The 23,350-nt window shown below is 47.2% G+C and overlaps 1 protein-coding gene across 1 annotated transcript in view; it reads right to left on the minus strand.

The window, feature by feature from the left end:
* Positions 1–23,350, minus strand: part of GLB1 (galactosidase beta 1) — an 82,293-nt gene that overhangs the window by 48,712 nt on the left and 10,231 nt on the right. Inside the window, exons 2-6 of the mRNA XM_055135272.1 lie at positions 15,172–15,341; positions 11,962–12,112; positions 10,441–10,501; positions 8,200–8,294; positions 1,158–1,338 (exon numbers count right to left, since the gene is read on the minus strand). Coding sequence (XP_054991247.1) covers positions 1,158–1,338; positions 8,200–8,294; positions 10,441–10,501; positions 11,962–12,112; positions 15,172–15,341 — 658 coding nt within the window. The remainder of the gene's footprint in view (positions 1–1,157; positions 1,339–8,199; positions 8,295–10,440; positions 10,502–11,961; positions 12,113–15,171; positions 15,342–23,350) is intronic.

A 23,350-nucleotide genomic window follows, 5' to 3' on the forward strand; every position in this document is an offset into this window, starting at 1 on the left:
GGTATTCCCTGAGAGTACTGAATAAACAGTAGACAATTATAAAAATCAGGAAATGCTACTCTTTAATCTACACTTAAGGGGGCCAGAGTGATAGTACAGTGGCTAGGGGACTTGCCTTATGGGTGGTTGACCTGGGTTCAACTACTGTGGTTGAACCCCATGTGGTCCCTAGTGAGCCAGGAGTAATTCCTGAGTGCAGAGTCAGGAGTAACCCCTGAGTACTGTTGGATGTGGCCTCCAAACCAAACCAAAACCTATAGAAATAGACTTGATTCAAAGATTGAAGTTGGCCATTTTTGTTTGTTTTCCTGCTTTTTCTTTTGGGCCACACCTGTCAGTACTGGGCGGGTTCATGATGGTGCTCAAGGACGCAGCAGTGCTGGGCATCAAACCCAGGCCTCCTGCATGCAAAGCACGATGTGCTCCAGCAAGATGGGGGCAGGTATAGAAAAGTTGAGGATGCCCAAAAGCAAATGCTTCAGGGTTTAGTCATTCATAGCTGTCCTGAGCTGCTGAGTGCTCAGAGAACAGCACTTGGGTTCTGGGTTGGTGTCACAGCAGGGGGTGGGTGGGGTGTGCTGAGAACAAAGCTCCCATACAAATCAGCTTAACTGTACAAGCATAACTTAAATCAGCTCCTGTACAAATCAGTCAATAACCCTTTGCCGAGTGAGGTCCTTGATCAGTGATCTCAGTTTATCTGTCACTGTAGAAATGCAAATTTGAGAACTCTCATTCAATACGCTCATCAAAACAGCTTAAAACTGGAGTAGAGACAGTATAATGGGTAGGGCACTTGCCTAGCATGTGGCTGACCCCAGTTCAATTCCCAGTATCCCATATGGTCCCCCGAGTCCTCAAAGTGATCTCTGAGTGCAGAGCCAAGAGTAAGCCCTGAGCACAGCTGGGTGTGCCTCAACAACACCCGATCCCCCCCCAAAAAACCCCCAAACAAACAAAAACAGCTTAAAACCAGCTCAGTGATAGATCACATGTACTATCTTTCCAGCCCTAGACCATGTGTTTTTGACATGTCTTGGCTCCAGCACTGCAAGTAAATATAAAACACGGCTTATCCAGAAGGACCGACTAAAAGAAAGGCCCTAGAAAGAGGCCCGGAGGTGCCACCTGGGTTTTCTGTTACTACAAACACCAACCTGCTCCGAAGTCGACTGTGGCGAACAGCCCCTGCAAAGCCCCGCACTGCAGAAACTTTTCATTCGCTCCATCAGTGGTGAAGAGAACCACGTCCTCACCCAGGTGTTCCCTGAAGCGTTTGGTCAGGAAGCGCAGGTAATCATAATCGCAGGCAAAATAACTGCCGTACTCATTCTCTACCTGCAAATGGAAGAGGAGGAGGGAAAGGTCAGAAGATGCCCAAGCTTTCCGCCCAAGGCGCTCCTGAGTTTAGAGAAGGCGCCCCGGCAGTTGCTGAGACAAAGGTCTGTGCTGGCTGAAAATATCACCTCCACTCAGCTCTGTCCTCCAAGAGCAAATCAGTGTATGAATTACCCCCACCCAGAATAAGCAAAAACCAAAACAAAACAAAAAACTGAAAAATTACCCAGCTAATTCTCAGATTGTAGAGGTTCTCCCCTACCACAGATAACTTAAAGAAGACCTTTTTTTTTAGGGGGTCACACCCGGCGATGCACAGGGGTTACTTCCGGCTCTGCACTCAGGAATAACTCCTGGCAGTGCTTGGGGGACCATATAGGATGCTAGGAATTAAACCCGGGTTGGCCACATGCAAGGCAAACACCCTACCCGCTGTGCTATCACTCCAGCCCCCGGAAGACTTTTCTATGTTAGAAATTTAGAAAATGGAAGGAGGGGGAATCTGTTAAATTGATTATTCAAAAATAACTACCGTTAACATTTTGTTATTCTTCCTGGTCAACACGTACATACTCTCTCTCTCTCTCTCTTTAAACATACACATGTAATATAGTCTTCGTTTTCTGCCCTCAAAATGGGGTATCATGTCACATACACTAGCTAGAACATTATTTCCCCCCTTGGGCATTATTATGCACACCATTATTCACTGGTGCATTCAGTACAATAGTTAAGATATGGAATCAACGTAGGTGTCCAATGACATATGGATGGATTATTATTATTATTAATTATTATTATTGCCAACTGTAAGGGGAACAAAGTGTAAGTTGGGGTAGGGGTGTGGGGATAAGGGGTTGTTTTTCCCTTGTTTGTACACTTCTTTTTGGGTCATGTTTTTGTTTCGGTAACACGGGCGTGCTGTGGGAAAACCCAAGCAACCACAGTTTCTAGGATCACAGCGGGCACAGCTGTGTTCCACGGTCCTGTGCTTACTAACCAGACTGCTGGTGGGTTCCCAGGGGCCACGGCCTGCATACCCGCATTCCAGTAGTGTTCCCATCTTGCTCCTTAATGAAGCCACAGAGCACCACAGACCTTAACAGTTGCTGCTCTTCTGCAACAAGGGCTATAAACAGGGCTATTATCCCATGGGAAACGCTCCAGTCATCAGTCGGAGCAAGATGTGGGTGGACAAAGCCTACTCCTAATTATTTTCACCCTGGATATTATCAGCAGGCATTTGCAGCTTTACTTACTTACTTAAGGTGCAGTCTTGGCACCAACTGAGCTAAGTGACCACAAATAAAGAACCAGCTCAGTGGGCGCTGGTTTGGCTAATCCCTGGGGGAAAAAAATAAGAGCACGTGTGGTTGAATCATCAGAATGGATAAAGGACCAGTTGGGCGTCCAGCAGCCATGAAAGTTCCAAACACCCTCACAAGAATCACTTTGGCCCTGGATTGCTGGGAACTGAACTAAGTCAGCATGACTCTGCATCCAAATTAAGACAGAAACCAGGAGCCGGAGCCATAATATAGAAGGAAGGGCACCAGTCTTGCAGGCAGGTGACATAGGTTCGATTTCTGACATTTCATATACCTCTCATCTCCAGCCTCAAAGCCCGCCAGGAGTAATTCCTGAGCACAGAACCAGGAATAACCCCTGAGCATTGCCAGGTGTGGTCCAAAGACAGGAACCAGGAACATTAGACCAGCCTCTCCCTTGTTTAGTCCTGTGGTCTCTGCCAGAATTATCTGGAAGGTAGGTAGGTGATGTGTGCACAGGTGTGGTGAGGCCCAGGGCTGCCAGGCAGAGAAGTGTGGGGATCAGAGGACTTAGAGATGGGACAAAGCAGGTGACCTGCTCCAAGGCCTGACAAACAGAGGCACTGACTGAAGGTTCTGAGATTCCAGCCATGCCAAGATAGTCACCCCAGAAGACTTCCAAACAGTGACTCAATGACAAGTCGGGCAACCATGAATTATTTGTCAAAGAATACTTAATGAGAGTTAAATGCTTATGACACAGAGCAACTTAAAAAAAAATTCAACTCGGAAATGTGGTGTGAAAATTATTCCGATTAAAAATGAGTCAAATGAGGGGGCAGGAGCGATAGCACAGCGGGTAGGGCGTTTGCCTTGCACGCGGCTGACCCGGGTTCGATTCCCAGCACCCCATATGGTCCCCTGAACACCGCCGGGAGTGATTCCTGAGTGCATGAGCCAGGAGTAACCCCTGTGCAAGGCTGGGTGTGACCCAAAAAGCAAAAAAAAAAAAAAAAAAAAAAAAAAGAGTCAAATGAATCAAATGAATTAAAAGAAAATAAAACATATTAAACAATAACAAAATTTGGGCCAGAGTGATAGTACACAGGTAGGGCGCTTGCCTTGCACGCAGCCAAGCTGGGTTCGATCCCTGGCATCCCATATGATTCCTTGAGCACTATCAGGAATAATTTCTGAGTGTAGAACCAGGAGTTAGAGCTGAGCACCAGTCAGTACGACCCAAAAACCAAAACAAAACCAATGGAAACCAATAGAAAAAATTAAAATGAAAATAATAGAATAAAACTAGATTAAAAATTAATCAAATTATTAAACTTAAAATAAGTTAATAAAATAAAATAGTAAAACAAAAGATTTAATAGATTTTATTTTAATTAAAATTTTGTTTTGTTTTAGGACCATACCTGGTAGTGCTCTGGGCTTACTCCTGGCTCTGTGCATAGGGATCACAACCCCCCAAAAAGAAAAAAAGTATGAATAAAATAAATTAAAAAAAAATAGAATGAATTTAATACAATACAAATTTAATAAGAAAATAAATTTAAATGCATTTTTAAATAAACTGAATATGGCACAATTAATTTTAAATAAAATAAAATAAAATGAATAAAATTAAATTTTAAAAATAGAGTAGGGAAATGATTAAAAAACCAAACAAATGGGGCTGGAGAGATAGCACAGCGGGTAGGGCGTTTGCCTTGCACTCGGCCGACCCGGGTTCAAATCCCAGCATCCCATATGGTCCCCTGAGCACGGCCAGGGGTAATTCCTGAGTGCAGAGCCAGGAGTAACCCCTGTGCATCGCCAGGTGTGACCCAAAAAGCAAAAAAAAAAAAAAAAAAAAAAGAAAAAACCAAACAAATGCATTAAACATAATTATAAGCTAAAGCAACAATTAAAAGCAAAATAAATAACAGACATCAAGTAATTAAAAAACTAAGCACATTAAATTTTATCAAATTATAAAAGTAAAATATAATAAATTTAAAAATAAAATATAAATTCAATTATAGTATAGAATAAAATAGGATAGAAAGTTAAAAAATACAAAATTAAATTAATATTATAAAAATTGAAATTAAATAAGACAAAAAAGAATAAAAAACAAATGAAAATAAATATATTTAAAGTCTAAAACAGTCCTTTTCCGGCCCCGCGCGAGATCGACCCCGGAGGCAACTGAACCACTTTGGACACGAGCGGCGCCCCCAAAATGCCTCCAAACTGTGTGCTCGGAGCTTCTGGCCCAGGTGCTGCCAGCGAGTGATGCAATTACCAAAAGAATTTTCCCTGGACTTCATGTAGAAATCCAAAACCGCGTGGCTGCAATAGCAGCTGCGCGACCTAATATCTCTTGATTGTCAGCAACGTGTAAATGTTCCTTTTTGGCAGGGCTTACTGTGGGGGGAAACTCCAAACAATAGTACTGAGTTTTTTGTTGAAGGGTAAAAGATTGTAGCGACAGAATTTTAGGCAGAATTTTCCCTGGACTTTATATAGAAACCCAAAACCGCGCGGCCGCGGCAGCCTAATGTCATCTAATCATCAGCAATATGAAATGGTTCCTTTGTAATGGGTTGGACTTTGGGGGGACCATAATAGGGTTAAAGTTTGTAGCGACGTGTAATTTCTGGCTGTACTTTCCCTGGACTTTATACAGAAATTCAAAGCCGAGAGGCCGCTGCCATGGCCGCGCAACCTATTGTCATTTAATCATCACCAATATGAAATGGTTCCCTTTTATCGGGTGGGACTTTGGTGGGAAATCCTAACAAGAATAGTAAGTCTTTTGCTGAAATATTGAAGGCTACCAAAGTGGTAGCCATCTCTATAGACTGAACTAAGCCATATCCCCACGCCGGCTGAGAAGAAATATCCTTCTTTCTCGGGAAGATACGCGGCGTGGCGTTAACCATAGTATGATGTCCATTAAGCTGACACGGACCTGGTGGCGTGGGAATGGGATACAAGGGAATAAATTATTATGTACTTGGAACACCGGGACGCTGGTGGAATCTCGAGCCGGGGCCGATACCAGCGTATTACTTTTGGTTCCAGAAACTGCTTGCAGACATTCTACCAGACTATCAACTAAGCCAGAGCCCCACGCCGGCTGATGACGAGAAATAACCATCTTTTTTGGTTTGTTTTCCCTTTGTCAGGCAGCGTGGTGATTACTAAACAGGCGTGATCTCGGTGGCGCGGGACGAGGGGGAAAAAAATAGAAAAGTTATGTAACAAACAGCGGGACTTAATATCTCTACATTCTCAGCAATGGAGAGCCATCAAATGCTTCCTTGACAGTGGGACTGTCTTTTCTTTTTTGGGGGGAAACCCTAGCAACAATAGTGAGTTATGTGTTGAAACATGGACTATAACCAAGATAAAGCGTAAACGAAGTGAAACTTATCACTTACAAGGGCGGGGACTGGGGGGGCGGGAGGGGGCGGGAGGTATAATGGGGTGGTTGGTGATGGAATATGGGCACGGGTGAAGGGAAGGGTGTTTGAGTATTGTATAACTGACATAATCCTGAGAACTATGTAACCCTCCACATGGTGATTCAATAAAATTTAAATTTAAAAAAAAAAAGTCTAAAACAAATTAATCAACAGAAATAAGGTAGAATAATAAAATAATTAAAAAATTTAAATAAAGCAAAAGCAAAAAAATAAAAACCAAAATAAAATGTACTAAAGTAAGTAGAAATAAATAACTTAAAGTGCAAAAAAATCAGATAATTAATATAGATAAATCAAAAAGAAAAGAAAAATAAATTTACTTAGATTTAAAATATAAAACGAAATTTGAAAATAACTTGAGCCAGAGAGCTAACACATCTTGCACATGCATATGGTGGAACTCAGCTCTGTCCCTTGTATCATATGAGGTCCCCAACGCACCACCGGGAGTCACCCTCGAGCACAGAGCCAGGAGTAAGCCCTGAGTGCTTACTCCTGAAAAAGAGGTGAAGCAGAGTTACAGCATCTAGTGTTTAAACCAAATTATTCTGCAAAGCAATATCAAAGAAAAGTTTTCACTGGCACCACATTGGGCCCCTGGGCTCTGACAGGGGTCATCCCTGAGCACAGAGGCAGAAACAACCCCTTGAACATCACTGAGAGTGCCCAACCACCCACCAAAAATAAATAACCTCAAGCTAAACAGAATGAATACAATTAAAAATTACCTGGACTGGAAAGCCAGCACAGGGGTTAAGATCCCAGTTAGATCCCTGGCATTGCACATGGTACCCTAAGCCCTGAGCACCTGGATGTGGCCCCAAAGAACAAAAATAAATAAATAAATAAATAAGTAACACTGCTCAGGGGTAGCTCCTGATGGTGCTTGGGGAGGCTTTGCGGTGCTGAGAATTAAACCTAAGCCCTTACATATAAAAGGCAAGTGGTCTATCTGAGCCACATTTCTGGCCCCAGAAATAAAAGTTAACTGAAAAAAATTTAAATAAAATCAATATTATGAGAAAGATAAAAAGTAAAATAAAGATATAAACTATGAAAACAAATAAAATAAAAACGAATACCTCAAGAGTTAAATTAAATGAAGGACAAAATAAGTTACTACATTAAATAGTAAAATTGAATAAGAATTCATTAATTAAGGGGCTGGAGTGATAGCACAGTGGGTAGGGCGTTTGCCTTGCACGCGGCCAACCCGGGTTCAAATCCCAGCATCCCATATGGTCCCCTGCGCACCGCCAAGGGTGATTCCTGAGTGCATGAGCCAGGAGTGACCCCTGTGCATTGCTGGGTGTGACCCAAAAAGCAAAAAAAAAAAAAAAGAATACATTAATTAAGGAGTCAGAGAGATAATACCGCGGTGAAGGACTATGCCTTGCATGCGGTTGACCCAGGTTTAATCCCTGACACCACATATGGTCCTCTGAGCCCTGCTAGGAGTGATCCTGAGCACAGAGTCAGGAGTAAACCCTGAGCACAGTTGGGTATGATCCCAAACCAAAACCATAAATCAATGACATAGAAATGAATATGTAACTATTTATATTATTAATTATATTAAATCCATTTTATCATTATTATAAATCAGTTGATTTAATTATTAAGAAATCACATAAAGTGAAATAAATAAATTTAAACAAGACAACCATAAAACTAAATGAGTATAATCAAATAAAATTAAAATGTGGATGACGAATTGAAATGGATTTTCAGGGCATACAACCCCGAGTTGGGAATGAGGCAGGCATTCAGAAGCACAACTTCCAGAGACGCTGCACAGACACTCCCTGAGCTATCCTGGCACTGATGAGAGCAGCAGACTCGGGGCTACTAATAACAGAAAGGACTGGAGTGCCTGTCTCGCATGCACAGGGCTCCGAGTTGGATCCCCAGAACCACCTGCCCCCTAGAGCTTAGCAGGGGTGGTACCACTGGGCCCAAGCAGCACCACATCCCCCGGCCTGAGGGTTAAACCATCAGGCCTGCACAGCTACGCTGAGTACTGCCCAGTCTGGACTGCCCTTGTGTCTACTGAGGATGGAGGGGACCCTCCTTTAGCCCCCACCTCCGTGCACGCTTATTGCCATGGTTACCTGCACAGTTATAATGGGGCCTCCATTCTGGTAGAGGAGCGGCTTCATCTTGGGCAGCAGGACTCCCAACCACTTGTCCACAGCCTGAAGGTAGTCTGGAAAGAAGAGTCCCACCATCACGTACATCACTTCCTCTTCAGTACAAACACACAACCCGGCCCGACACACAGATCTATATTCCCTATTCTCCAGCGACCTGTCACAGGGAACCCGCCACATGTGCTAAATGTCTGAGGAAAGGTATCCTTTAGGATGCTGTCCCCTCAGCTCAGCTCTAAGTGGACAAGGCCCAGTGTGGTGATGCTCAGCGTGCAGAAGGCATGAGCTAAGGTTTAATAAGAAAAACAGAGGCTAGAGTGATAGCACAGCGGGTAGGGCGTTTGCCTTGCATGTGGCCAACCCGGGTTTGATTCCCAGCTTCCCGTATGGTCCCCTGAGCACCGTCAGGAGTAATTCCTGAGTGCAGAGCCAGGAGTAGCCCCTGTGTATCACCAGTTGTGACTCAAAAAGCAAAAAAAACCAAAACTAAACACACACACAAAAAAAAAAAAACCAGTAAGTGAGGTAATGGTGTGGCCTTCTCTGCCAGGGTTCAATTTGTTTTCCTTTTTAAAATTAAAGTTTATGTTTTCTGAAATCAAATTCTAACAAAATTTACACATTGTTGGATGCCAGAGAGAGCACAGGATTTAGAGCATTTGCCTCCCATGTAACTGATCCCAGATCTATTCCGGGCACCACCTGATACCCACATCACTGCTGAGAGTGACCCCCAAGCATAGAGCTAAAAGTAGACTCTGAGTACCAATGTGTAGGGCCCCCAAACCTCCCCACCAATTAATTAATAAACTAATAAATGACATAAAATATGAACATTGTCAAATGGGTACACTAGGAATACACACAGACCATATGGTCACTATACAAATTAAATGAGATAGTATGTGAAAAACACAAAGAGCGCAGAAACTCTTTAAAGCAAATACAATAATGAAACATGTAAGAGACTTGGCATCTATCTCGTGGGTGCAGTGGGTATTTGCTGCCCTTGACTTTAGCACCATCATCACCAAGGGAAACAGTAGTCTTCAGAAGATTAGAAACAGGGGCTGGGGCGATAGTACAGCGGGTAGGGCATTTGCCTTCACTCGGCCAACCCGGGTTCGATTCCCAGCATCCCATATGGTCCCCTGAGCATCGCAGGGCATAATTCCTGAGTGCATTACCAGGTATGACCCAAAAACCAAAAAAAAAAAAAAAAGAAGAAGATTAGAAACACAGCAAAGGGACCCAGGGATGGCTCAGTAGCAAAAAGCACCTGCCGTGCAGGTTGAGGCATGAGTGTGGATGCCAGCACTGGCCACATGCACCAAGCATAGTCCCAGCACCTTTTTCATGTGCTCTCATGACACCATACATGAGCTCCGGTACACGCACAGCAGCCTGGCATATGTGTGAGCACTGCATCTAAAGATGCATGAGCATGGTGGCAGGAGTATAACCTCTGGGGGCACACAGAGGCTCGTGATCCCCACTCACCACCACAACAGCAACAGAGGGGAAGGGAGAAAAAAAAAAAACATAAACACAATTTAAAAGCATAACTAGGAGGTGGAGTGATAGTATAGTGGGGAGGACGTTTGCCTTGCATGTGGCCAACTTGGGTTTGATCCTCGGCATTCCATAGCACTTCAGGAATTACACCACCAGGAGTAATTCCTGAAGTGCAGAGCCAGGAGTAACCCCTGAGCATCGCCAGGTGTGATCACAACACCCCCCCCACCCCCACCCCCGCCAAAAAACAAGTCAAAAAATTGAAAAAAAAAAAAAGCCTAACGAAGTAGTACCTTGCAGTTGATCGATTTCTAGATAAAGTGCTATCTAGTGATTTACAAAGGCAAGGAAAGACTTCTATCATGTAAATATCACTCTGTAAAAGAAGGCAAAGAAATAAAAGCTGCTTCGACTACTGGGCAAGTCAAACAGTGAGATAATTCCAGAAGTGACACCTGCTATTTTGAAAGCCAGATGCATGCACTGACCCTGTAACACACGAGCACTGCAGGCGGGACACGTTCACCCAGTGGCTCAGCTGCAGAGAGGCCAGCTTGTCAGCGAGCTCTGATGGAGCAAGTCCCAAAAGTCTTGTTTACTGCACATGCAGTACGTGAAATGCCTGAGCCTTTTGGGTGAATGATCTCAGCTTTCCTAAACTCTCTCTAGACATCAATAGCCTCCTACCTGGGTCAGAAGAACGCAGAACAATTGATTCTTTGTCTAACAGCCAAGCAGGTAATCCTCCCTAGAACAAGGGGTAGAAGTTATTATAATGTTCACTCCAGGGGAAATAGAATTGAGAACTAGCAAGGTCAGAGAAGAGCTGGTTCAGTGAGCAGGGGGCATGTCCATGTGGGAGCTCTGGATTTGAACCTCATGGCTCCCTGAGCACTGCTAGGAATAACCCCCCACACCCCCACCACCCCACAGACAGCAGGACATTTTCCCAGCATGTTACCAACTATAGCCCCAGGGCCAGGAGGACTGGTCTATGGTTGGGAGTTTGCCACAAATGTGTAGGGAGTGGAAGGCAGTTAGGACAGAGAAAGGGCCATTATGATAATAATAGTTGGAAATGATCCCTCTGGATAAGAACTGAATGCTGAAAGGAATAAATACGGTAATCTTTCCGTTTTCAGAAAACTATATGCCCAAAAGAAAATAGAGAGGAGAATGAGAGGAGAGAGAGAGAGAGAGACAGAGACAGAGACATAGAGAGAGACAGACAGACAGAGGCAGAGACAGAGAGACAGAGACAGAGAGAGACAGAATGTGTCTGGCAGACGGTGGAGAGGGGCAGTAGAGAAACTGGGGACATTGGGATATGTACACTGGTGAAGGGGTGGGTGTTGGAACATTGTATAATTGAAACCCAACCATGAACAACTTTGTAACTGTGGGGGGAAAAAGATAATTGAACTTAAAAAGAAACAAAATTACTGCTGGGGGGGGACAGAAAGCTCATGAAGAAAAATTATTTCAGCTCAGTCCCACTTTGAGAGAAGTTAGAAACTGTAACAATTAAGATAAGATCACTGTGTATGAATAGTGTTTTGAGATTCAAAGTATTTTATTATTATTATTATTTTGATGGTGCCAGGGATAGAACCCAGGGAAGATCCACATAGAAAAGCAAAGTTGGGGGGCTGGAGCGATAGCACATCGGGTAGGGTGTTTGCCTTGCACGCAGCCGACCTGGGTTCGAATCCCAGCATCCCATATGGTCCCCTGAGCACTGCCAGGAGTAATTCATGAGTGCAGACCCAGGAGTAACCCCTGTGCATCGCCGGGTGTGACCCAAAAAGCAAAAAAAGAAAAGAAAAGAAAAGAAAAGTTGGGGCTGGAGCGATAGCACAGTGGGTAGGGTGTTTGCCTTGCATGTGGCTGACCCGGGTTCGATTTCCAGCATCCCACATGGTCCCCGAGCACCGCCAGGAGTAATTCCTGAGTGCAGAGCCAGGAGTTAACCCCTGTGCATCACCGGGTGTGGTCCAAAAAAAGCAGAAAAGCAAAGTTTTTATGTTGACAATTCCAGTTAATTTCCAATTGCTCTGCAAGGGTATCCACACCATCACGGCGTTTTCCTGCTGGTTAGAGTCACACACTCCAGGTTGTGAGACTCATCAAGTGGATTTCATTCCCTCTCTGTGCACCTGCCGTGACATGCACACAGCAGGCTGGAGGGGCTGGTCCAGACACACTCACCATGTCCCACTCGGCACAGATATAGGGTCCCGGCCTGAGGATGACCAGCAGATCCAGTTCTTGCGCCAGCTGAATGAAATATTCCACATCCTGGTCTCCAGAAAACTGGTATTTTCCTGGCTCGAGCTCATGGAAATTCCAGGGCACATACCTGCCAACACACACAGTGTCTCCTGGTCATATGGCAGAGTACAGAAATGTAATGGGGGTGGGGGGAGTGAGCTTCTCGCACACATGCGTGTGTGTGTGTGTGTGTGTGTGTGTGTGTGTGTGTGTGTTGGGAAGAATAGAAAAGGCAAGGTGAAGGAAGGTGATATGCAACTTGGAAATAAGGCAAAAGGAGACTACATTCCCTTTTTTTGTTTGTTCTGTTGTTTTTGGGTCATACCCGGCAATGTTCTGGGTTTACTCCTGGCTCTGCACTCAGGAATTACTCCTGATAATGTTCAGGGAACCATACGGGATGCTGGGAATTGAATCCAGATTGGCTGGGTGCAAAGCAAGTGCCCTACCTGCTGTACTATCTCTGCCCTGCATTTTCTTTTTCCGAGGCCAGTGCTCAGGGGGCCATGTATGTAAGCACTGAGATGGAACTAAGATTGACAGCATGAAAGGCAAGTGCCTTAACCTGCCGTGTACTATCTCCTGGCCCCTGCATTTCCTTTCAATTTTTTATTTATTTCTATTTTTCTTTCGGGGTGGGGCTTAACAAGCAGTAGTACTTAGGGACTTTTCCTGGTTCAGTGCCTGAGGGTTGCTCCAAGTGGTACTCAGGAGACCATGAAGTGCTGGGGATCAAACCTAGGCCTCCAGGCTAAAGACACGGTACAGTGGGGAAGGCGCTTGCTTTGCATGTGGCTGATGCAGGGTCGATACTCTGAGGGTGAAACTGATGCCAGGAGAAGCTGCCACTAACACTAAGTCTCAACGAGGCTTCAGTTTCTGTTTCCCCAAAGCAGGACTTGCAGTTTCTGGTAAATTCCCAGTTGAGTAATTTGCTAGATAAGGAATCGGGCAGTTGGATCTGGCCGGTCATGAGGGGTCACTGTATCCTCCTTAGAAACTGTTACTAACTGATACTGGAAACTATCATCTAATTGCTGACCACTGTTGTAACAGGACCGATGCTGAAAACAGACCAGTATATAAACTGCTTCTTAACTCTGCACCCATATAACTGCTTGTGGTTTGGAATTGGGATCCTTGTCGAGACTTCACTGTGTTGGATGAGACTTGGACCCTAGCTCGAGCTAGCAAGAGCGAGCAATAGCTAACAATAGCTCGGGCTAGTCATAAAGTTCCTTTGCTTTTGCATTTATCATGTGTGGACTTGGTCTCTCCGCAATTGGGGATTGGGAACTTGGGCACACCACATCTCAGCAGTGATTCCTGAGTGCAGAGCCAGGAGTAACCCCTGAGCACTGCCAGGTGAGGCCTGAAACAAAAACTGAAAAACAAACCTAGGCCTCCTGCATGTAGATGCAGAGCATGCACCTGGCCTGTTGAGCCATCTCTCCATGAATGAACTGGCTGGCGGGGCCGGGGGGGGGGGGGGGGTTAGGGGGCAGGGAGAGGTGAGGGGGTGTGGCTGGAGATTAGTAGAGAGGGTGGGGTGCTCGCTTTGTATGCAGCTGACCTGCATTGACCTGCATACACCACAGACGGTCCCCTGAGCCTGCCAGGAGTGATCCCTGAATGCAGAGTCGGGAGAAAGCCCTGAGCACTGCTGGATGTGGTCCAAAAACCAATCAAACAAAAAAAAAATTGTGAGTTGCTGTGTTTGGGCCACACTGAACTCTCCAGCCCTCTGAGCCATATCCTGGGCTCCTGCACCTTGTCCAGTGGTAGATTAGAGCTTTGTCCTGTGGATACACCATATATTTATGCATACATACATATCTTCAGACATATATACCCGAGCTCACATCACCCAAACTTTAACAACATGTTAGTGATATCCTATAGGATGTCTTAATGGCTCCTGCAAAAACAGAACAATTTTCACACTGTTTCCTATATGAACACTTTTTTGTAAGCATGTTCAGCAGTTCTTCATAACAAACAATACAAAATATACTCTTTGGGTTGTGTTTTGGGACAGGGCTTGGGGCTTGGGATGGAAACATCCCGAATTTGGTGGTAGAAAGGTGTAATGGTGGTGGGTTGGTGTTTGAATATTAAATGTAATCAAATATTGTAAAGTAACTTACAAAATAAAAAAAAAATTTTTAAAAGGACCAATCCAGCTCATAAGTCCCTCTCAGAAGATGGGACTTGGCTCCTTCCTATTTCTGCACTAAAACTGATGTAGGCAGGTAGATTAGGGAACCCCCTCACCCCCCTGCCCCCTCTTGAGATGCGTATTTTTCTGTCTAGTGCTGGGATGTGCGTAGGGGCTCTCTCTGCCCTTGGAGAAGCCTGCATTTTCTCCCACTTCTCTCTCTCTCTCTCTCTCTCTCTCTCTCTCTCTCTCTCTCTCTCTCTCTCTCTCTCTCTCTCTCTCTCCCCTCCTCACCTTCAAAATCCTCCACATAAAATCTGTGTTACTTAGTGAAGCAAACAGTATTGATCTACTTCTGAAATTCTTTTCTGTGAGGAAAGACAAAAACTTGGTAACCCTGGGTAAGGGCTAGGACTCGACTGTACTTTGTACTTTCCGACAAAGAGCAATTCCTTGTCCCAACTTGCGTCCATGGCTCCCCGAGAAATCAAATGGCGGGGATCAACTCTCGCACAGAGAAGACCAAGCAGATGTCAGGTGTGGCTTGACAGCCATCTGGTGGGGCTGGCAGGGGCTTTGGCCCATGCCCCGCCTGGGCCCATCACAGTCTTTATCAGTCCTACTTTTCCCAGCTGGGTCATGGGTGGCAGAGGCAGATGGGGAGAAAGTGACCTACTCTCTCCTCCCCACCTCACATAAGCCACCCAAGGGGCCCACTGACATCAAATCTCTGGCTGCCTGGGGACTGGAGAGATAGCACAGGGGTTAAGGCGCTTGCCTGGCACATGGCTGATATGGGTTCATTCAGCGTCACTGCAAGAGGCCCCTTCTAAGTCTCACTGGGAGTGATCCTTGAGCACAGAGCCTGGAATAAGTCTTGAGCACTGCTGGAACACAGCTGGCTCACAGAACAAAAACCAAAAATAATCTTCCTGAGAAATACCTCTGTGCCCCCTCTCTGGGCGAGCCTGCCATGCCCCCCTACTCACGTCTGGATGGCGTTCAGCCCTGCCATCTTCATCTTCAGCAGCCGGTCCTTCCAGTAGAAGCGGGGCACGCGGGAGTAGTGGATGCTGCCCGAGATGTAGCGGAAGGGCCGGCCATCCTTGAGGAAACAGTTGTGCTCGTAGTCGATGGCAAATGTCCTCTTCGTGGTGTTCTAGAGCGAGGACGGCATCACGTCAGCATTGCCACCAGCTGCAGTGCGCACGGTGGCCAGCCGTGGTGGGGGACTCCCTGGTTACCGAGGGGCAGTGGTGGGCTGATGGGATGCTGGTTTCTGGGCTACTTAAGTCAAAGGACCATGTGGGGTCCACGGGGTTAGCCAGCCTGGATCTGACCACCTATGTTTGATACACAGAAGCAACAGGCCCAGAGAGAAAATCCATGGGCTATGGAAACAGAACACAGACGCACGCGCAACCACACACATGCACACACACACACACACACACACACACACACACTCACGTACTCACGCATGCAGTGACTGTGATCTGAATACTGTCATTACCTCCATAGCAATGCCTTTGGGACCCCCGAGATCCATTAAGAAAATTCGAAGTTGATCAGAGCAATAGTACAGTGGGTAGGGCGTTTGTCTTACAGAGGGCCAACTCAGGTTCATTTCTTGGCACCCCACAGTGGCCCCTGAGCACGGCCCGCAGTGATTCCTGAGTGCAGAATCAGGAGTAACCCCTGAGCATTGCCAGGTGTGGACCCCAAACCAACAAACCAAAACAAAGACAATTCGAAGTGGGGGTCAGAAATAGTTCAACGGGTTAAGCGAGTGCCTTGCCTGCTGTGGATTGCCCATCCCCTCTACCCCCCTGCCGTTGCCCCCCACTTTCCACCCTCACCTCCCCATTTCTTGCACCCTTGTACTGTATATCCAACGCAACCAGGGGCACTCCTGAGCAGAGTCAGAAGCAGCCCATGACCACCACTGGGAGTGCACATCCTCCCACACTCCATTATAAACATGCACCGAGAACAGCAGGCTCAAACCCCAAAACCTAGGAGTCTCATACTGGATGTGTCTCTAGGCCATGGGGTCCCCAATCTACATCGACACCGACATCTTCTCCTCTCTGCAGAACAGGCTCAGCAACTGCAAGGCGGTATTTGTCACACAGTAGCTGTGGCTCAGACCAGATTTGTGAACCAGGAAATCAACATAGTGTTGACAACAGAGAATAAAGATACTGGAGTGTACTGCACACAGTACAGACATTATTCTATGAAACTTCTGTGATACACAGAGAGGTGCCTATGTTATTAGTCTCCATAGGGCTGCAGTGCAAGACATTTCCAGCAGTCAGCTTACATGTCAAGAAACGCTTTCTTGGGGCTAGAGCGATAGCACAGCGGGTAGGGCATTTGCCTTACACATAGCCCACCCAGGTTCGATTCCCAGCATTCCATAAGGTCCCCCAAGCACCGCCAGGAGTAATTCCTGAGTGCAAAACCAAGAGTTACCCCCGTGCATCGCAGGGTGTGACCCAAAAGGCCAAAAAAGAAAAAAAAGAAACGCTTTCTTGGGGGTATCTTCAGAAACTTAAGTGCTAAAATTGGAAAGGTGTTAAAAATTCTTTAACCTTAGAACCCTGGCGGCCTCAACTCCTGGGCCTGAGCCAAGTGTCACCAGATATGGTCCCTAGACACCTCCAAGAACTCCTTGCAGCCCCCCAAAACCTCCAAACAGTTAAATGAAGTGGGGGGTGCTTCAGTGGGGCTCTAGATGTGGTGTGGGGTAGTGAGCCCACACTTACCCCATGTCCCAGCTTTGTGCAAAATCAGCCCATTGAACATGGGGAGGCTCTGAGATAAGGATGTTATCTCTGAAGATAACAAAAGCATCTCTGGGGAATATGCCTGCTAGGCATGATTTCTGAAACCCAGTTCACAGCAGTTCTGCTGACCGGGTCCTACAAGCTGACTTGCCTTGCTGGGGAGAGTTGGGCAGAGTGGAACACTGCTCTCTGGTGGGTGAGCAAGGAAGCCACAGGCAACAGGCAATTATGGGACCAGCATCACATTTTATGAGGTAGGTTCCCTTGTACATCTTGAAGTTCTCAAAGGTCACAGTACCAGCTTTTTCAAAATGAGCTTTTCATTGTAACTTCATAGTCTGTGAGAGCTTGGGGCTGCCCTGAAGTCATACCTGCAAGCCACTGTAAGAACAGGGGTCCTGGATCAGACCGAACCTGAAATCCAGGAAAGAGCACTAGGACTGCCAAGTTAAACCACTCAGAAGATGGGAAATTAGGGGTTCAGATGATAGTTTAGTAGGAAAGGTGTTTGCCTTGCATGTGGTACCTGAGTTCGATCTCCAGCACTATATATGGGTCCCTGAGCATAGAGCTGGGAGTGAGCCCTGTGCACAGCTGGGTGTGCCCCACACACACACCAAAAAAAAAAAAATTACTATATTTTCAGGGCTGGAGCGATAGCACAGCGGCAGGGCATTTGCCTTGCACATGGCTGACCCGGGTTCGATTCCTCCGTCCTTCTCAGAGAGCCCGGCAAGCTACTAAGAGTATCTCATCCTCACAGCAGAGCCTGGCAAGCTACCTGTAGTGTATCTGATATGCCAAAAACAGTAACAAAAAGTCTCACAATAGAGACATTACTGGTGCCCACTCGAGCAAATCGATGAGCAACAGGATGACAGTGATGGTGACAATATTTTCAGCTTTGGGTGGGGGCACACCCAGCTGTGCTCAGGGATCACTGCCTTATGAGTTATGCCACAAGAAAGCCAACTAAGAAAAAGAAAGTACTTTAAAAGTCACTGGGGGGTGGGGGAAGGGTGTAGCAGTAGAACAGCATGTATGGCGCTTGTTTTGAGCGTGGCCAACCCAAGTTTGATCCCAGCACCCCATATGGTCCGCAAGCCTGCCAGGAGTGATCCCTGAGCACAGAACCAGGAGTAAGCCCTGAGCACTGCTGGCTGTGGCTTCGGGGGCGGGGGGATGCAGAAGAAAGGTCCCTGAGCACTGCCTGGGAAACCCTTCCAAAATTATCACTTTGAAGGCCTAGATTAGAGCACTTGCAGTAGAGTGCTTGACTTGCATGTATGAGGGCCTAGGTTTAATTCCTGGTGCTGCAGAAAGAAAAATAAAATTCTAAGACCTAGGAGATATCTCAAAGGACTGGCATACAATCCTGCCCCTCCCACCCCGGGACTGCTGGGGATGGCCCTGGTGGCCCCAAGCACAACCGGGCCTGAGTAGACCCACACAGCCAAGTGTCACCAGATACAGTCCCTAGACACCCCCAAGAGCTCCTTAGAGCCCCAAACCTCCGGCATTATTGAAAAAAAAAGAAAATTTTTAAGGCAGGGGTGTCAATTGAGTGTCATCTTACTTACTAGAAAAAGAAGCTTTAATTGCCATTCAAAGGTAAGAAATTCACATAAATATAAAAATCAGAGAGGGTGCCCCCAGTGGTGCCTTTAAAAACATCTTCTCCAAAGAAGTGTTTTTCCACGAGGTTTTTTTTTTTTTTCCTTTTCTTTTTGGGTCATACCCAGCGATGCTCAGTTGCTTGAAGGACCATATGCAAAGCTCAGGATCAAACTTGGGTCAGCCGCATGCAAGACAAATGCTCTACCCGCTGTACTATTGCTCTCCAATCTCCATCTTACAAGTTCTGAGTGTAAAGGGGACTTGTGCATGAAGGCAATTCTTGGACAGGTAGAAAAGAAGTCAGAATCTTTGGGCAGACATGGGCAGAGGGAAGGACTACCTGAGGTTCCCTGGAGGGATAGGGTTGGGCGCAGCAGGAAGGGGTTGTGGGGGACAATGCTTCTGTGTGGTGGGAGCTGCGTTTGTCCCACACAGCAGAGCGTCCGCATCTCTGCTCCAGTCCCCTCCCGGGCAAGCCCGAAAGTCTCCTTCCATCCAAGCCCAAGTATGCCCAGGTACTGCCTGTGGGCTGAGGAGTCACAGAGTCACAGAGGGGAACTGTCCTGAGATAGCCAGTTTCCAGTGCAACCTCGGGCAGCCCAGTGGCGTGGGAGCAACAAGCTCAGCATCACAGTCACAGCTGGCCAGTCAACCAGGCATGGGGTGGCAGGGCAAGGTTGGGGGCGTGTAGCAAGGGCTGGCTTCCCGGAAGCTGCCTCAATTGTCTTCACCTTGTCCACGTCCGAACCATCTGTGCAGGCGTTTACCTAGCCAAGCCAGGGTGGGGGTGTGGTTGAGGGATGGAGCTCAAGCCTGACTGAGGTTCTGGGTTTGAGTCCTGGCACCACCCTTATAATTAAACCAAAAAAGAGCAAAGCCAGAGCCGAGGAAGCTCGAAGGACTGGGTTGTATGCTTTGCACGTAGGAGCCCTGGGTTCAATCCCCCGCATTGCACGGGTCTCCCCAGGTATCACCAGAAGCAACCTCTGGGCAATAAGATGGGAGTAGCCCCCCAACATCATGGGTGTGGTCGTCCCTCCCCCACCAAAAAATGAGCAGACCCAGGGCTGGCCATGTGGCTGCAGTGGTAGAGCAAATGTCTTATATGTGTGAGGCCCTGGGCTTGGTCCATGGGCCCCAACTACTGCAGGGTATAACCTACAGTGGAAACAAACAAACAAAAAAGTGTAAAGAAATTAAAATGGTAAAGCTGGACCTCACCCTCAGCCATTCAGGTTTTAACTGAGCTTGGGTAGTGCTCAGGTACTGGTACTGGTCAGGGGTGGGGTGGGTGGGAACTTCAAGACTGTTATGATTCATGGTGATACACAAAAGTCACCACCAGTCACCGGTGGGGAGTCTGTCCTCATTGTAATAATGTAAAGTCATTACTCTGAAAAAAAATAAAATAATAGAGGGAAAAAATTCAGTTGTTCACTTCCCATTGACATAAACACGATATTCCAGGGCATCCAGAAAGTTGAGTGGAAGATACTTCACATTGTTCCAGCTAATACAAGCAGGTGGAATAACAGAATCTAAACAGGGAAACAAAAAAATCACCCTTATCTTACACTTCGTGTGATGACAGATTTGAGCTCCATCCGTCAGTAAATACTGCAACCATGATTAGTACAGTTGCTGGAACTTTAGCAAGGAGGCACCAGCAGGCCCCACGTGATGCTGTGACTCAGGTTCTTCCCTGGAAGAGGGAACCGGCACCATCACGCCTGTAGTGTTGTGACTCAACATTCTGTACACATCCTCGCCCTGCACAGCACTCATGCACTCATTACGGAACTTCCATTTCGGGTGAACTGGAATCTGACGGCAGCATAAGAAGCCAAATCCAAAATGTGTGACGTTCTGTAAGTTGAATCACACAGCAATGGCATTAAAATAAAACAAACCAGATTACTGTTAGAGGGCTGGAGAGAGTTCAACAGACTGAACCTGTCCCCTAAGTCTGAGCTAGGATGTGGCCCTAAGCACCGCTGGGTGTGGGCCAAAAAACAGCAGGGCAAAGGAGAGAGCTGGGAAGGAACACAAAGGATCTTTCTGGGATAATGGGAATATTAGATAGGCTTTGGACTATACTGGTCTGTACATCTGTCAAAACTCCTTAAATGGTCTAGTTGAGATCTGTGCATTGTTGAAGAGAGAGTACTGAGGTTAATACACAGGCCTAACAGAGGGTTGATAGCGGTTTGATCCCCAGGATGGCATATGGTCCCTTGGGCACTATCATGAGTGATTCATGAGCACAGGCCAGGATAAGTCTAGAGCAGTTGAGAGCGGCCCCAAATACTCCCTCCAAAAAAAAATTGTGCATTTCATTATATATGTCACCACACACACACACACACACACACACACACACACACACACACACACACACACACACACACACGCACGCACGCACACACATACGCACACATCTATCTATTAAAGAGTTCTGTGCAGATATCAACCTGTAGTTAATAATGATTACCCCACGATGGCAAAGTGTGACAAGGAAGTGTTCAATGTCTTCGACTCATTGAAATGCATCCAGAAAAAAAAAATGTGGACAGACAGAGGGACAGATGGGGAGGGCTATGTTCATGGAAGCATCTCTATGGTCACGCTAAAATGCTTTAACACTCAGCTCTCTGAAAGGTTTCTCCTAGTCAAATATGGAGAGAAATGAAGGAGGATGATTAGATAAATGAGCTGTCTACGACGCGTGGATAATATATGCAGTGTGTGCCTACCCCCATATGTGTTGGCACAGTATGCAGCTCCTGAGATTAGCACGATGCTCTCCTAAACCAGCTGGGGCCAGATCTCAGGTCCATACAGAGTAGAACAGAGAAGGCAGACACGTTTCTCCAAACCTCCTCCCATCAGTTCGGCCTGAACTTAATTAGAGCTTTAGGAGCTGAGGATACTGGGGCCCGTGACAGTGTCTCAGCTCAGACCCACTCCTCCAGGCTTTGGCACCTGCTGCGCCACATCGGGGAAGTTATGTGCCAGAGCGGCCCCGACCAAAGTGGCTGGAGAACCACATTCTCCCCCTTCCGGAGACCTTTCGCATATTTCCCAGGCGATCATGCAGAATGACAGCTCTGGCAGTCAGGGTTACTGAGGTCCCTGTTCTGCCATCCCCGGTTCCTGGGCTCTTGGATGACTTCTCCGCTCACCTGCACCCAAGCCCTGGCTTCACATTCTGCTTCCAGGGCAACCCCAGTGAAGAAACAGGCCTCAGGAATAGCCTGAAGTGCTGCTCCTCCCTGTGAGCCTTACCTGAGTCTTTCCTAGAAGTCAAACAACAAGACGCTGGAGCTGGTGCTAGGTGAGTTGTGACATCCCACGGCATGCACACAGACGGAAATGGAGGAGCTGGCATCTGTGGCAGCCCCACCCCTGGAATGGGCAGGTCATGCGTCCTGATGTGTTTGCCTGGCTTCTGTTAATAGATTTGGAAGCTCTGAAGAGACTGGTTGACAGCTGGAGAGACTGTGGTGGGTAAGGCACCCATCTTGCACATGGTAGACCCAGGTTTGAGCCCCAGCACCCATATGGTCCCCCAGCACTTCCAGGAGTGATCCCTGAGCACAGAGCCAGGAATCAGCCCCAAGCAGAGCTAGATGTGGCAGAAGAATAGAATAAAAGGAAGGAAGGGAAAGAGGAAAGAAAGTTGGGTTGTTGACAGGCTCAGAACAGGGTCCCACTTGGAACATTCTCCAACACTCTGAACATTCTGGAAACTGCCTCCTCGAAGGAATCTGTAGTTCTATCAGAAAAGCTGACCTCAGGGGGAGCCCTGGGGTCTCGGGAGGAGGCTGCTGAGGGGTGATACGGCTGGTGGACATGTGTCAGCAGGGGGACGCTTCTTGGCTCCCTATCATCATCTTTGTACGGGCACCTCACACAGTGCCCCTTGGGGTGGAAGTAAATTCCAGAAGCTGGTCTCAGCTCCAGCGGCCACTGTGACGGGGAGATGAGGAGTACTACCAAGCACAGCCAGGGTGAAAACATAAAAGTGGGGGCCAACCTGAAAGCTTTGTAACTTTTCACATGGTGATTCAATAAAAGAATAAATTAAAAAAAAAAAAAGCGGGGGCCAGATGACCTCCCACCTGACCGCCTTTCCCTGGACAGCCCGGAGGATGATGCTGTGGCAGGGAAGGTGGGGACCAGGGCCCTGGAGCGACCTGAGAGCTGTCTGTGTGGGCAAAGGAGGGCAGAGGAAACAGGGTGACACAGGGGAGGGACACAGAGATCCTGGCAGGATGCACAGAACCCATGTCACCATCCGAAGCACACGGACAGCCCGCTGCCTCGACCGGCAAAGGTCAGAGTTGCTGCTCAGGTGTGCAGGCCAGAGACACCTTCACACCGACTCGGCCACAGCATTCCTGGAGTGTGAGGAGGTCGGGCCACCTGCCACTGATCCCTGACATGTCCATCTGTAAGACTCATCAAGAATGTGTGGGCCAAAGGCAGTGTCAGCGCTGCAAGGCAAAAGCCACTCCTTCCGGCCAGGGCTCTGGGGAAGTCCCCACACACACACAGTCCAGTGACGAGAGGGAGAGTTTGGGGCTGGGGAAGGAGCTCAAAGGGCAGCCGTGCTAGTCCTGCATGCGCAAGGCCCTGAGTTGGATGCCTGCACTGAGGGCCGCCCGCACAGCCCCACACACATCCCTGGCTTCCTGCTTGGGGGGCTCTCCCTCTGCAAAATGAAGTGAAAGAAATAGAGGGGTGGCTGGGTCCTCTC

Source organism: Sorex araneus, chromosome 4, assembly GCF_027595985.1.
Source record: "Sorex araneus isolate mSorAra2 chromosome 4, mSorAra2.pri, whole genome shotgun sequence".
In the NCBI taxonomy this organism is placed as follows: domain Eukaryota; kingdom Metazoa; phylum Chordata; class Mammalia; order Eulipotyphla; family Soricidae; genus Sorex; species Sorex araneus.